The sequence below is a fragment of the Alnus glutinosa genome, chromosome 11, assembly GCF_958979055.1.
Source record: "Alnus glutinosa chromosome 11, dhAlnGlut1.1, whole genome shotgun sequence".
Lineage (NCBI taxonomy): Eukaryota > Viridiplantae > Streptophyta > Magnoliopsida > Fagales > Betulaceae > Alnus > Alnus glutinosa.
Genome location: NC_084896.1, coordinates 22,532,521 through 22,549,026, shown reverse-complemented (window position 1 = coordinate 22,549,026; position 16,506 = coordinate 22,532,521). Strand labels below are relative to the sequence as shown.

Below are 16,506 nucleotides of genomic sequence, written 5' to 3'. Positions count from 1 at the left end.
ATGTTTTCATGGAGCAACCGAGAGGGTTCACTGACCCTGCTCATCCAGATTTTGTTTGCAAGCTCCAAAAGGCCCTCTATGGCCTCAAACAGGCTCCTAGAGCCTGGTTCAATCGCCTTTCATCCTTCCTACTGGATATTGGCTTCACTGCTTCTCTCTTGGATTCCTCCTTATTTACTTTACATCTGAAATCTACTCATATCTTCATGTTGGTTTATGTAGACGATATCATCATCACAGGGACTGATGCCAAGTTAATCCAATCAATCATTGCTCAATTACAGCAAGAATTTCCATTGAAAGACCTCGGGCTTCTTCATTTCTTTTTGGGCATTCAAGTCTCTCACACTGATCAAGGGCTGCACCTATGTCAAGCCAAATATATCTCTGATTTACTTCATCGCACCAATATGCAGGATGCTAAACCAGCCAAGTCACCCTCCCCATCTGGCTTGAAACTCTCCAAATATGATGGTGATCCACTGCCGGACCCTACAGAATATAGGCAGGTTGTTGGTGCTCTTCAATATTGCACCTTAACACGTCCTGAAATTTCATTCTCAGTCAACCAGCTCTGCCAACACATGCATGCACCATCCACTACTCATTGGTCTGCTGTGAAGAGAGTCTTAAGATACCTCAAAGCCTCTGCTAATCACGGACTCCTGTACTCCAAAGGTTCTCTCCATCTCACTGCCTACTGTGATAGTGATTGGGCTGGCAGCATTGATGATAGACGTTCCACAACTGGATTTGCTATCTTTCTTGGGCCTAATCTGATCTCATGGTGTGCTAAAAAGCAACCCATTGTCTCTCGAAGTAGCACTGAAGCTGAGTACAGATCCCTTGCCATCACCACTACTGAAGTCTACTGGTTAAGAATGCTCTTCTGTGACATTCAGTTTGCTCTCTCTCAAGCTCCCATCATTTGGTGTGACAATGTCAGTGCCTTGGCATTAGCTTCCAATCCTGTCTACCATGCTCGCACCAAACACATAGAAATTGACTATCACTTTGTGCGGGAAAAGGTTATCAATCGTGACATTATGCTTAAATTCATTTCCACTCATGATCAACTTGCTGATGCCTTTACCAAAGGATTATCCTCTGCCAGGTTTTTACTTCTTCGTTCCAAGCTCATGGTGGTCTCCTCCCCCATTAGCTTGAGGGGGGCTGTTAGAGAATCCTCCCTTCCAGCTCACGGCAATGATGACACAGCCATTGATCACATTGATCACATTCCTAATGCAGCTACAACCTTTCCTAATACAGCTCCTGACTCCACATTTAGACAAGATATCGCATATCATGCCTCTCATTATGGACTCACAGCCAATGCAGCAGTCCATAATAGGAAACCAAATCATCCACAAGGCAAGCCACCCGTCACCAGATTATGCACATCAGTAGCAAGGAAAGTAGACCAAAGATCTCCACATATCAAGCCACGGTTCCCTCCAAAGTCAGCCTTATAAAGAATTGCATTTATACTCATTCCTTGTGTACATTTTTACCTTCTGTTTTTACTTCAACATTTTGTGTATATAATGCCTTGAGGCATTCACTTGTTATTATCAAGCAATACAAGAAATATTTCAATATCTTTCATATCACTGGATAGCTAGCTAGCTGGTCGGGGATGAGGCATCAAGGAGCATGGCGAGATCCAAACGGGGATAATTGCCCTCACGCAGATGATGATCGTCGCTGCATGCATGTCTGTTAAGTTTTCAAGAGCGGCAAAATTGGATACAACGAGACGTACTTTGGTTAGTGGGCTAGAAATGTTTTGAATGAGGTGAAGGCTAGAAAAGTGGACGAAACCTCAAAGAAGAACAATACTCGTACTTCCACTTCAAGTAGGTGTACTTGTAGCTGAATTAATTGCATCTTAGCCTCAAGCACATATTTAATTCATTTTATATACTTTTCTAATAATTTAAAGACTAAATTTCAGTAGATTAATTGTTTTACTTCAAGTTGGTTGCTTCTTCATGAACAAGTACCTCTATACCAAGATAACCTTTTTTAAAAAAAATTAAAAAATAATATAGGGGAAGCTTTACTTAATCCCTGAACTTTCATCACTTTTATAATATCTTCCATTAAGTTTAAAAACTTTCAATTTAGTATATCAAACTTTTTTTAAAAAATAATAATTGTAATTTAAGGGTGTAATTTTATAGTTTTATAAAGTTTACAGGAGCATAAGAGTCATTTCACCATTTGATCATTTGATTTAATCCCAACTCTAACAGGATGGGTAAAATTGCAAAAAATTGATAGTTTTGATACAATAAATTGAGAGTTTTTGAACTTGGAAGGAGAAGATTGCAAAAGTGATGGTCCTTTAAGGGAGTTAAGTGAAGTTCAATATGATCAAAATCCAATTTTTTTTTTTTTTTTCCTAATGACGCCACGAAGGAGTAGGGTTACACAAAGATCAGGAGGGTGGGTTCCTCAACAATAAATCCAAATCAAAAAAACCAACGCCAAAGTCGAAACACTAGTTAAGAAATGGGTGTATTTTTTACTCCAAACAAATCAAAAAATTTCTCGGTCCTCTTTACCTTAGACAAAGCCAAGGGTTGGGCCACATAAAGCACAAAAACAGTAAAGCCCAGGCAGGGGCATGAACTACGTTTAGAAAGCATCTTTAGTTGCACAAGAGGGCTACGCTCGGAAATTCCACCGGAGTAACGGGCCGGGTCAGTCTAAATTGCTTGCGGTTAGTGCCAGCCGGCGTGATTATGTGATAGTTACAAGTTTATTAAGTAAAAATTCAAACGGCTTCAAAAGAAAAGAAAAATAAAAATTCAAATGATAAAAGAGACAGCACTGAGGGCTTGGATATTTGTCAAGATTAAAAGTGGAAAATTCATTGAAATCTTTTCACTGGCGAGCATACATTCCTTCTTGAAGATCTCAACATCAAATTAATCCATGCTTTGTTACCCGTTTACCTGTTTAACTTCTAGCATTGAACACGTTAAAAGAACCCATTTGAGTGTTATATATAATGCATATTATAGGGAATCAAATTATGAAATTTGAAATTTGTAAATAAACCAACTTATTAAATGCATCAGTACTTGGTAATAATCAAAATTCATTCTAGCCATCCAAAATTGCTTAGACTACATTTGGTACGTGGAATGATTATTCCATTATAAAAATGAGTAACTTTTATTCAAAATGATCGGAAGAATGTGAATGAAATAGTCTTGTAACAATCACTCTCTCATGGGCAATGGAATGATTATTCTAAGCGTGTTAGATGTTTATTACATACTCTAACTATCGAGAAAAAGCACTTTTAGGTGAAAGCAAATGCATTCAAAATCTTAATTTATACTTCGATTCAACTGATTCATTCATTCATCAAACATATATAGGCCAATAACAATTACATTTGTATATGCATTAAAATTCATTCTTAATTCTTTGAAGATCATGTTTCTATTGTGCCCTTAAATATCGCATCTCACAAAGAAGATGAATTTAGTTACATCCAACGTAATCAAAGATGGATTACTTATTTATCTTAAACACGTTTACGAAATAGATGTTTATTAAGGGGTTGAACGGGTAGCTCCTAGTAAGGCTGCTCCCCCACAATGTTTCCCGGGGGATCATAGTTGCAGCCAATGAATGTTCCTCCACTGTCACACCGAACTTTAGCACATCCTAGACGAATAGAGTTGCGCCATACCACCTGTCTTAGAATATAAATTAAACAATTAAATTCATCACTTCTTATCCGTTTTAACTTTTGAAAAAATTAGTGATTTAACATAGTATTAAGACAAAGTTCCTTAGTTAGAGCCTTGTTTACAGAGGAGTTTGGAATCATACGTGAAGTGGAGTGTTAGAACATAAATTAAATAATTAAATTCATCAATTTCTCTTAACTTAAACTTTTGTAATGAGTGCTAATTTAATAACCTGAGTGTAGTGCCCGCACTCTTTCCCAGCAGCGCAAGAGTTGGAGTTGTAGTCATAGCTCGACTTCTCATCCACCCACAGCTGCACCGCCGCCGTGCCTGAAAGGTCACCAGTGCTCCCTGCAAGGTTTTCACCGTAAGACCCACCCTGGGAGTGCACAAGATTGCAATCTCCAATATGTGAATTAGCATAGTTTTGTGCTTATGCAGCTACTTGGTCATCCCATGTCAGCGCCGGAACTCCCACCGCTGCACGGGCGTCGTTGTGGGCTTTGAGGTAGTCTTGTTGGGTGTCTTGGGCAAGGGAGAGATGGAGTAGGGTTAAGCCAAAGAGACAAATAAGAGCTAGTGGTGTCTTGCAAAAACCCATCTTGGTCTGTGAGATTGTAACCTTCAATGCAAGAACAACTAATTAAGTTGATTGATAGGAAAATGAGGCGTGTAGGATAGTTATTTATAGGAATTCTTGAAAATTTTGGTTGACTTAGCATGAAATACTACTAGAATGTGTAAAACTAGAGAGACCAAAACGGATTAAGATGCTCTCGAATTATTTGTCTTAATTTGAGGGAATTTGGATAAGTGATTGTGAGAGATCACTTATGAAACCCATCTGACAAAATAAAAATTAGGTTGTCCAACTACTTATCAGGTCAGGTGGGTCCCATAAATAGTGTCTCACAATCACCTGTTCGAAGGCCTCTTTGACCAAACTCTACGCTAGTTGCCTCGAGAGGAAGAATACTATTTTCCCCCATAAATGGTGTCTCCCAATCACCTACTCAAATTCTCTTAAATTTAAACAAATAATTTGAAAGGATTCTGATCCGACCAAAACGCCAGCCTCTTGAACCAAACTCTACGCTAATTACCTTGAGAGGAAGAATACTATTTCCCATGTAATATGATTATCGTTAGGTGAAACATCTATGTCGATCTATCATCGCACGGTAATTTCATATGACTTATGATTTAGTCATCCGCGTTTTGGACAAATCATGGATATATAACGCAATCTGTGCCCCGGCCCACTTTGGCGGACTTTGATATAAATTGGGATAAATTATGTGAAGTTGACTTACATATAACACGCACATGCATCTCCATCCAAACAATCTCTTTGATTTCATGTTATTTCCAAAAGAATCTCATTTCCAAAAGATTGGATATATATTCTTTTGGAGTTGGGAGGACAAACTATGATCATCACTACAAAAGATAGGCCAATGATGTCGTGTTGTAAATGTCTATTGTCGAAAAACTGACATGAAAGGGGTGACGTTTACTTATTGTCTTTTGATTTTGGTTAAGCAGTCGATGTACACTAAATTGAAAGTCTTTGAACTTTGAAAGGAGATTACAACAATTAATGATAAAAGCTCGAGAAGTTAAATAAATTAAAGTTTATCTTTAAAAATAAAAGTCAACCTAGATATAAACACTTGGCATAACAAATATGAAGCCCATGACTAGACTAAAGAAACTCATGAGATTTATGAATATTTGAAAGAAAAAAAACATCTATCTTCCCTGATCAGTACGTAATTAAAAAAATTCACTTGATATGTCATTGATTAATCTTTCATTAAATAAATCTTCCACCTAATACAATCACCAACTTGTTGAATAGATATAGGATGAGAGATCAATAAACATGACCACGAAATAAGTTCTAGAAGGAAAGACTGATTTCAGAATAGTGAATATATATATATGAAAGCACAGGACTACTTAAAAATAAGGCTAGATAAACCAACATTATTCTTTTTGTCACAATTCGACCATTTACCAAAGAAGAAGGCCAATCATAATTGGCTTTTGTTGATGTAGTTTTCGGTACGGCCCGCCGGTTAAGGATTAGGGACACTCCGAAGCTTATATTAGCGTTTATGTTTGGAGTGAAAATAAAGTAATGGGCTAGGATTTTTTTAGAGGAATAAAGTCATCTTTAATTACCTGATGCATTGTGTCCCTTTTATAGGTTTTTGATAGATTATTTCTTGTAGAACTCTACATTCATTGTAGCTGAAGATCGAGATCGTATCTCGCGTTAATATCAATCTCATAAATCATGGGATTTGTATTCATCGCTAAAGGGGATTATGAAATTAACAATTACATGCATTCCACTGGAACGTTAAAATCTCAGAAGAAGGCCAAATTTTAATTTTCACTGTGCATAAATTACAGTAATACAAAATACAACATGCTGGATAAACACATGAATATATCATATAAAAACGAGTGTAGAAGGTTCAAATTAACCAATATAGATCAAAACCTGATCTGTACTCCAGTCCAACCCGGCCAGTGAATTTAACATAAACCAAACCTAAGCTAAAAGCATATTAATATAATGCAGAAGACCTCTATAAAATTAGTAAAAACTACTTTATAATCTGAAATCTAATTTAGGGTCTAGCAAATAGTAGATTTGTTGAACCGAATTAATGCTGAGAAAGAAGATCAGTACAAGCCCTTTGAATCATGCAAGTACGTTCTGCTCTTCATACCTAAAAACTTTATTCGAAAAACCCATCAATCTTATTCAGATTAACAATATATATGTCTCAGACATGATCTCACCCAGATAGCCGACCACTACAAACAAGTTACTATCTCATTCAGACTCTTTTAAACGCTCATTAGAGTCATTACCCCCGGTGGTTTAACAACTTTACAAACGCTTATTTTGGTTTCAATTCATATCGTAGATTTTACTTCAATCGTGACTAAAAACGGAGATGGTTCATTCATCTATGAAATTGACAGAAGTACACGTCCAAAGGCTGGGCCGAGACGTGGCCATATGCTCATTAAAAATTAAAAAACTAAAAACACTAAAAAATATAAAATCATAATAACAAATTAAAAAACAATAAAAAAAACTTACAAATCAAAAAGAAAGGCTGGGATCACCACCACCAGCATCATGAACCCTCACCGCTGGTATATTTCCTCATCCCCTAGCTTCATTACCAACAACATCACCACCACCACTATCAACAACCCTGAAACCCAATTGGATCCAACCCTTTTAATTGCGAAGGCTCTCCTCTTGAAGTGCTTTACCTTCCAGCTCCCAATTGGATCGACAATAATTATTTCTTTTGCTAATAGAATAGTAATTCCAAGTATCAAACGTACCATGGTTGAAAAAAAAAAAAAAAAAAATTCTTTCTTGGGCATTGCGTCGACAGGAAGTCCAATCCCCCAAAATCTACGACATCAATTCGGCTAATTTGTGAAGCAGGGATAAGATTCAATTTGTGAAGCAGGGATAAGATTCAACAACAAATATCAAGATACTTCGGGATCCACTCTCGAGATCTCCTCGATTTCAGGGATCTAGATCCATTGTCAAATTATGTGAATTCATTTCATTTTTTACATCGAACGTGTGAAAAATGCTATCTATTAAACATATGACATGATCATGAGGCAGCCAAACAAAAATTTCATTTCAAAAGATTTTTTCTTCATTTTTGAAGAGACGTCGCTTCTTCTTCACTAAATCAAACGATAATTTTTTTTTCAAAGCTTTTCTACGACATAAAGCACAAGAATATAATGAAAATATACTCAATTTCATTAGTAATTACATGTCACATTTTTAATAGGTAGTATTTGTCATGCCATTCGATGCAAAAAATGCATAAATTCACATAATTTGAGAGTGTACAAATTGTAGAGAATCCTCACCCTAACAATTATGTGATAGTACTATAAAAGGCAAACTCCAATCAATTAAGAGGAACTTTTGGCCCTCCAAAAACCTCTAGTCTACTGAGTTGTTGTTTCCATTCCTCAAACGCTACTATTAATTCCGATTTAAGCATTGGAATTATCTCTGCCTACACAAACAAACAAACTCTTAAATTGATCCCGCGTTCAATATGTCAGAAAAATGCTTTAATATTTTTTGACACAATTTGAAGGGAAACTTTATTCCTTCTTTATTTGAGAAAAAGGTTATGACAATCTGTTAAAGGTTATGAAACCTCGAACAGATTTTCAGGCAGCCAAATATGACCCTAATTTTATGCCTTCGCATGAGAGAAAAGGTATATTCCCACCCTATGCCTTCAAATGGGGCGCCATTTCCGGGTAGATTTCGGAACATTATTGTTTTTTTTCTTCCCTTTTTCCTTTTTCCTATTTTGATAAACGAGTAGCCCATTTCCGACTTGTCTACAAAGTGTTTCTAAAGCAATGGTTATGTGTGCATTGTTAGAATATATTATTGTCTTTCGTATTAGGGCTTATTTCTTACCTTAATTAGTCTAGTTATTCTCTATTAAGATTTATTTACTACCTTAATTAGTCTAGGGTTATTTGCCCATCACTTATAGCCTCTCTATAAATAGAGGTCTCTTGTAATATAAATAATATACTACTTAATACAATGTAGTCCTTAATATATTTTCGCTTTCTCTCTTCCGCTCTTTCTTTCTTTCACATATATTCTCCATTTTATATATTTATTTTAACATGCATTAATGTGTTTTGAAGAGTCTTTTTGTAATTTTCAAAGTGTTTTAATTTTTAGGGAAAAGTATATATAACCTCATTAAACTATCATCTCATTGTCAAAGTCCCCCCCAAACTACCAATTGTGTCAATCTCCCCTCCTAAACTACCAAAAAATGTCAATTTTCCCACTAATGACAAAAATACCCTTCATAAAATTATTAATTTTTTTTTTTAAAAAAAAAAAACTAAAAAAATTATTAAAAAAAATAAAAAATAAAAAAAAGTTGTACAAAAAAAAACAAAAAACAAAAAACAAAAAACAAAAATTAAAAATTAAATAAAAGAATAAAAACAGGTTTTTTTTTTTTTTTTTTTATATATATATAATTTTCAGTTTTTTTTTTCTTCTTATTTTTCGTTCCTTTTTCGGTTTTTTTTTTTTTTAAAAAAAAAAATCTTTTTTCTTTAATTTGTTTTTTAAAAATTTATTTTTTTAGTTTTTTTTTATTTTTTATTTTTTTTCGAATTTATAAAGACATTTTTGTCTTATTGAAAAAAAACTTATGGTCATTTTTGTTTTTTTGTTGGTCTTAGGGAGGACATTGGGTATGTTTGACAAACAACATAACATTACACGGTAGTTGAGAACACTATTCTCATTATTTTTTTTTCATTTTTTCACATTTTTCAATAACAATTCACATCAAAATATTCTCATTTTTTTTACTTTTTATATCACATCAATAATTTTTTTTTTATTATTTAAATAAAAAAATTCACTACAATACAATTTTTTTTTTTCACTTTTCTATACAAATTCTTTTTACTTTATATCACATCATCACTTTTTACTAATTCCAAAACTAACAACCCACTACTCTGTTCTGTTCTGTTCTTTGCCAAACAAGCCCATTAATACAATTGGTAGTTTAAGGGGGACATTGGCAATTGAGTAGTAGTTTGAGGGGGATATGTGTACTTTTTCCTAATTTTTAATTGTTTGTGAACATTTTTGTTTTAAGAAGAGAAAACACAAAAACAAGAATTTTAACTAACATAGCTATGCTTTGTTTGATAACATTTTTTTCTTCTTCCTCTTGTTTTTTCCTCTCAAAAAATAAAAAATAAAATAAAAAACAACTTAGAACACTCAAAATTATTCTTACATTTTATATAATTATATCATAACACTTAATTTCTTTTTTTCTTTTTTTTTTTCCTATTTTTAAAAAACACCATTTATAGAACATTAATTAACAAACAGAGCCTATATGTTTTTGGTAAGTAATTCGGAAGTAATAAATAATCTTTCATGATCTTAAACTGAGATATGATACATTTTCACGTACCCTAAGACATAACTCATGACCACCTTTTCTCACGTGACAACTTTTACTTTTATTTTATTTTATTTTTAGAAAAAAAATTCTAAAATTAGATAGCTAGCTAGGGAACCACCTTACCACATGGATAAAGTGATCAAAAGTTGTTTCTTGAGATGTCAAATTAAAGATCTGTTAGAACAGTTTCTGATATGGTAGTTGATGAACCAGTCGAGCCTATCTTCGCTATCCTGCAAGTAAAACAAACTAGGTCGGGGGGAATCCGACAATCCCACTCCGATGCCTTTGTCAGTTTTTATCTTAAGTGTATATCACTCTTATAATCAGAATGAGCAAATCTAAATTACCTGCCCAGTAGTGAGGTATTTATACATGTCGTGTTGCAAGCGATCTGGTTCTTTCGTTGGACCACGTGTCAGGTTTGGAGTGGGATCAGGGCACACGCTTAACAATCGTGGCCAGGTTGGTTTTTTAACCGTTTGGAGATCGTGGAGAATAATGCTTCACGACCACTACTGGAATCTGTTCTCAACCGCCGACGCGATCGTGGTCCAGTCGGTCTTCAACTGCTCTTAGATCGTGGGGACATCTTCCTAAGTAGTAGCGGTCGTGTAGGTAGTGGGGTTTCCTCCCTGGCTGGTACAAGGTCGGTAATTTACCGTCCTTAGCCATATCGTGGAAGTCGGCAAATTACCGCCTTAAATACGCAGACTCGGCTAATTAGCCGAGTATGATTCTGATGGGCCGTGAATCTGGCCCATTGGGCGAGATCGGGATTATTTCCCAACAAGATCATAACTCTCTTAAACTACTACATATTTTACCCCTTTTGTGAATGAATTAATCTCAAACTCAATCAAATCATTGGTAGGTACGTTAAGAGTTAAAAACGTAATAGCCAATGTCAACGATCCAGGATGTACATATATATATATATATATATATATATATATATATATATATATATATATATATATATATATATATATATATATGTTGGGCTTGCCCATGACATTAGGGGATAATAGTAAACTTTACTTATAACTTTTGATCTTTTATCACTTTTGAAAAAAGTATCGAAATTTAATTTAGGGTATTCATCTTTTAATTTTTTTCAATTTCAACCATCCGTTAGAATTTTTCGTTAAATCCTATCAAAATTTCCAAAATACCATTATGTTTATTTTTTACAAGAATTTATAAAAAATTTCAAAGATTTGGGCATATTCTGTTAAATTCTGACAAACACCTAAATCCTAGCAATTTTTTTTTTCTTAAAAAAAGAAGGGATATTTTAGAAATTTTGATAGGATTTAAAAGAAAATTCTAATAGAGGGTTGAAATTGAAAAAAAAAAATTGAAAGATGGATATTTTAAATTGACATTTTTTAAATCTTAAGTATCTTTTTACAAAAGTGATAAAAGATCAAGGGGTTATAAATGAAGTTCTATAAAAAAAAAAAAAATGGTTAGAGAAAATGTAAACAAATGTAATGTAAATTTGATGGTCATGTAAACACCTCTTAATATAATGCTTAGGTTGGCCCAAAAAGAAATGCACACGGTACCTACCGTTCTCTAATTTTGGAACTCTAGATAGTATCAACTAAAGGATGCCAATATTACTTTACTTTTCGGATTTTTTATTTTTTATTTTTTATTTTTATTTTTAAAATGAGGTAGAAGAAATTTCTTTAACTCATTTTATTAAATTGGCATTTATCTTTAGAATATGAAAGACACATTTTCCATTTTTTTTTTATTAAAAATGCATATGAGAGAATCATATACTTGATCTACATGTTTTTAAGATAGATTTTGGTTAATTTAATCAATTGGATAGAAGGAATTTCTTCTAACCTAACTTTTTTACTTTCTTTCAAAAAATTAAAAGTAGTAACATACAACTCAAAATGGTTACCAAGTTTAGCCTTGCTATATGCACTAGTCTAAAGCCAGATGGTTACCAATTGTACTGATGATCATGAAGCAAACACGTATAGAAAATATCCATCCAACAGTGTCATTTCATTTGCTCAAATTATAGGTATCAAATCATGAAATTTGAAAATCGTAAATAAATCAAATTATTTAAATTTATCAATTAGTAGTGAAAGAAAAGATAATGCTATAGAAATATAAAATGAAAAACGGAATAAAGAAAATAAGAACAAAGATTTTATGTGGTTCGATCCATGACCTACGTACACAGGATAAATCCGAAAGTGCTACATTGTTGCTCTTATTCCTTTAATGAGTTTACAATACAAAATGTTCTATTTATAGAGCTTGCATATGAAATATAATCATAATCAAGTTAATCTGATCTTTATCAAAAGCAATACAATATTCTTTTCATTAGAGTAATGTTTCATGCACAATAATTAATCTACACACTTTGTACAACAAAACTGACGTGGAAATGATTTTTCAATTTTTTTTTTTCTTCTTGAAAGTGAAAACAAAAAAGTATGTACAATTATTGTGAAAATCATTTTCACATCAGCTTTGTTGTACAAAGTGTGTACATTAATGGTTGTGCAGGAAACATTAGTCTTCTCATTAAATCCATAATTTTAGGGTAATCCAAATATACTCTAACATTAATCAAATAATTCATCATAGCTAGCTAGCGTGATTTAATGTATGAAAAAGTTATCCGAAACCAGATGTAAGGGGATAGTGCCCAAGAGTTTAAATACACATGGTTAATTAAGTGTAGCTTAATTACCATCACGCTTCCGAATCTGACGTTCATAACAGCCTACTATATCGCATTGGTTGCCCTCTTCTTCACGAGGTGGAGCCTGTCTCTGATATCAAATGATGCAAATTCTGAGTATAACTCACATTTGAAAACTAGCTTAGAAGGAGAGAGTATTCAAGAGCTAGCTTATATATTATATATATACATGGTTAAGCCATGTGAGACCCTTAACTTGGTAATACCATTTTATTCTTTTCTTTCTAAAAGATGGATATATTATTTATCTTAAACACGTTTACGGTTGAACCGGTATGACACTGGCCAATTATAAAGTTTGGTAAACCTTCGATCATGAGTCCATGACTACCCAAAAAGAAGAAGAGTGACACCTTAAAAAGAGAAATTCCATCTCAAAATATATATTAAATATTTCATTTCTTAATAAAAGGGCCGGGTGTACATGGCTTTTTATAAATGTCTACACATTTCTTCAAGATTAACGTACGTACGTTGGTAAGGAAAACAACATAGAAAGATAAATAGTAATTCTAACGACTACAAGTAGACAACTGGCTGATCATTACGTAGAGTTTTCCATCCTTCTGCGGAAGAATTACCGGATTCCTCAACGCAAGACTGGCAATTATCGATCGTTGAAACATAACTTGAACATACTAAAAGGGATGTAGACATAAAATGAAATAGCACTGCTTGTTCCACGCACCCCGTCATATTCTGCATCAGTAAGGCTTCTGCCCAATATAGTTGCCTGGGGGATCATAGTTGCAGCCGATGAACGTACCTCCATTGTTGCACCGAACTTTAGCACATCCCAAACGAACAGAATTGCGCCACACCACCTGAGTGTAGTGCCCGCACATGGCCCCAGCAGCGCAAGAGTTAGAGTTGTAGTCATAGCTCGCCTTCTCGTCTACCCACATGTTCACCGCCGCCGTGCCTGACAGGTCGCCGCTACTCCATGCAAGGTTTTCACCGTAAGACCCACCTTGAGAGTGCACAAGATTGCAATCGCCAATATGTGTATTAGCATAGTTTTGTGCATATGCAGCTACTTGTTCATCCCATATCAGCGCCGGAACTCCCACCGCTGCACGGGCGGCATTGTGGGCACTGAGGTAGTCTTGTTCGGTGTCTTGGGCATCGGATAAATGGAGTAGGGTTAAGCCAAAGAGACAAATAAGAAGAGCTAGTGGTGTCTTGCACAAACCCATCTTGGTCTGAAACCTACAATTAATATAAGAACAAGTGAGTTTGATTGGGAAAATGAGGCATGTAGGATACGTATTTATAGGAATTTAGTGTGCAAAATTTTGTGAGGGACTTAGCAAGAAATACTTCTAGAATGTTGAAAAGTAGAATGTGTAAAACGTTGCAGGGACTAGAGAGACCAAAACGCCCTTTGGACAAAACTCTACGCTATGTCCCATGTGGGTTCAGGGCTTAGAATTATTGGCTAAATGCATGAAGTTTGTTTGTGTAAAGATTTATTTTCACATACGTACTAGAGGATTTCGGTACTTTACAAAGTTGCACTCTAAACTAAGCCTTTATGTTGTAGGAATCTTATTAAAGTAACTAATATTCCCAATTTTTGAGCAAGAGCCAAGTGCATTATCCTAACCTGAGTGTATATATATACACACATGCGCATACGTCAATATGACCTAAAAGAGAATTAATGCTACATATTAGGAGTTGAATGTCTTAGTTATTCGGGGTTGTTGGTTTTGGATTTGGTTGAGGTACCTTAAAAACATTAGTATATATAGTTTTTTTAATTGGTCAAGATTTAATTTTAAGTTTTCTTATGAGAAAGAGAGAAATTGAAGTTATAAGATATGATATATTATCAGCCCAAGATATAACTCTTAACCACCTTTGCCCACAAAGCAACTTTTACTTTTATTAATTATTTTTAAGAAAAATCCACCATATATATTGAGACAGCGTGCAACAACATAACTAGAAGATAGTTCTCCTAAGAGTAAAAGCAGTAGCTTCCCTTAAACTTTTGCTCAATTTAAGGAACTACACCACTTTTTGCTTCTCTATTTTTTTTTTTTTTTTGCTTCCCTAATAAAATGCACTCCACAATAACTTCTATTATCATTTCCTTATACTACTTAAATATTTTTTAAAATAAATGATGGGAGAGAGAGAGATGAAAGAGAAATCATTTAAATATTGTTTCAAATAAATGCTAGAGAAAGAGAGTTTTTTAATATTAAAATCATGTTAAGGGAACCACTTTCGCTTTCCTAAATTTAGGGTATAACTTTTAAAATTTGTTCTTACATTTATAAAAATGAATGAAATTTAAGAAAACCGGTTACAGTGTTCTAATAAGGATAAGCACCGAATTACAATTCAAAGAAGCATACAGCTCCCACAGCCAAGTATGGGAAGCATTTTCTACCATCAATATTCGTAATTCACTTATGTGTCATAGGTAATGGGAATTCCATTAGATTGTGGGTCTTGACCATTGACATTGACTTCTAAATATGAGATCATGATAAGATATATCACTTTGATATTGCATTGAATTAACATCTAGCTAGTGCTTAATTTGTTAAGTAAATAAATAGGGAAAACTTTATTTATGGTGCTCAAACTTTTAAAAGTATTACTTTTGAAATAAGGTACTTAAACTTAAAAAAGTGTCTTTTAGATATTCATCTTTTAATTTTTTTTTTTTTTTCAATTTCATTCTCCGTTAAAATTTTCCGTTAAATCCTAAAAAAATTCTTAAAATACTCTTGTGTGTTTTTTTTTTTTTTTTTTTTTTAAATTATAATTTTTTTAAAAAGATTCAGACATGAGTATTTTTGCAAATCTCGTTAAATTCTAACCAACACTTAAATCCTTGTATTTTTTTTCCTTAAAAAAATGAGAGGTATTTTGAAAATTTTGATAGGATTTAAAGGAAAATTCTAAAATGGTCGAAATTGAAAAAAAATTGAAAACTGGATACCAAAAATTGACACTTTTTAAAGTTTGGTTACCTTATTTCAAAAGTAATGAAAGATTAAGAGTTATAAGTGAAGTTCTTCCAAATAAATAAATTTATTCTTCACACCCATTTTATCATGGTCGTTGATGATTTTCATGAGGTTTCATGATACGTTAGAGCAAAATCCATCAATAATGGCACCGTCATAAGCATGCCTAGATGGACTTTAATTTTCTCAGTCTTCCACAACAAAAACGTAATACAACTACAACCATATATAGCCTTCTCATAAGAGAAAAATGTTTGGTTTCATTCTATTTTATATTTTTTGTACTTACTTATATAAATTTACCCTTAAATTTATAGGACTCGCACAATAAATTTACAAAACAAATATATAAGAGAGAATAGCACCAAACACATCTCCTTGTTAGAACTGGTGGCGGAGAGGTTTCTTCTTGGTCGTTTTCTTTTGGGTCAATGAATTAGAATAGAAAAACACAATGTTAATTTTCCTTGTGTCTTTGGAATTTAAGGTGCATCCAGAATTAAAGCATATGCTTGGTCGTTGGGTCGTTATCGAAGACCAAAACGGGTAAAGTCGTAAATTAAGGTGCCACCAATCACGGGAAACAGATTGATCATAAACCATGGGGGCATGCATGTGGTAACATTAAACGAGGAGAAAAGTGAAATGGATCGCTTTTCAAGAGCCGTATAGTACACGCAATACGTATAATTATAATATTTAATGTACGTACGTACGTACGTAATTTAACATTGACAAGTTTACTACATTACAAAAATAATGTAAAGTAGACGCCATATATTCAAACATTTAAAATAAAGAAGACACAATTCTTGAATTAATTAATAGAATATAAAAAGACAGAATAATATTATTAGGTACTTGACTGACCGGGTTATGAAAGAGTAATATTATAAACTATGACTTGTTTGTTTTTTTTCATTGAATAATAAATTAATACTTTTATAACTCAATTAGAGAAATAGATTGCTCTAATAAAACAATATCTCACATGATACATTTAAGAATTTCTTTCA

At 33.5% G+C, this 16,506-nt stretch overlaps 1 protein-coding gene and 1 pseudogene across 1 annotated transcript; both read right to left on the bottom strand.

Moving 5' to 3' along the window:
- Positions 1 to 3,344: 3,344 nt before the first annotated feature.
- LOC133881805 (pathogenesis-related protein 1A-like) lies at positions 3,345 to 4,365 on the bottom strand (annotated as a pseudogene).
- Positions 4,366 to 12,932: 8,567 nt separating this feature from the next.
- Positions 12,933 to 13,755, bottom strand: LOC133882102 (pathogenesis-related protein 1-like). The gene has a single exon (XM_062321204.1). The coding sequence runs from the start codon at positions 13,697 to 13,699 to the stop codon at positions 13,208 to 13,210; it is 492 nt and encodes a 163-aa protein (XP_062177188.1). The 5' UTR covers positions 13,700 to 13,755; the 3' UTR covers positions 12,933 to 13,207.
- Positions 13,756 to 16,506: the final 2,751 nt, after the last annotated feature.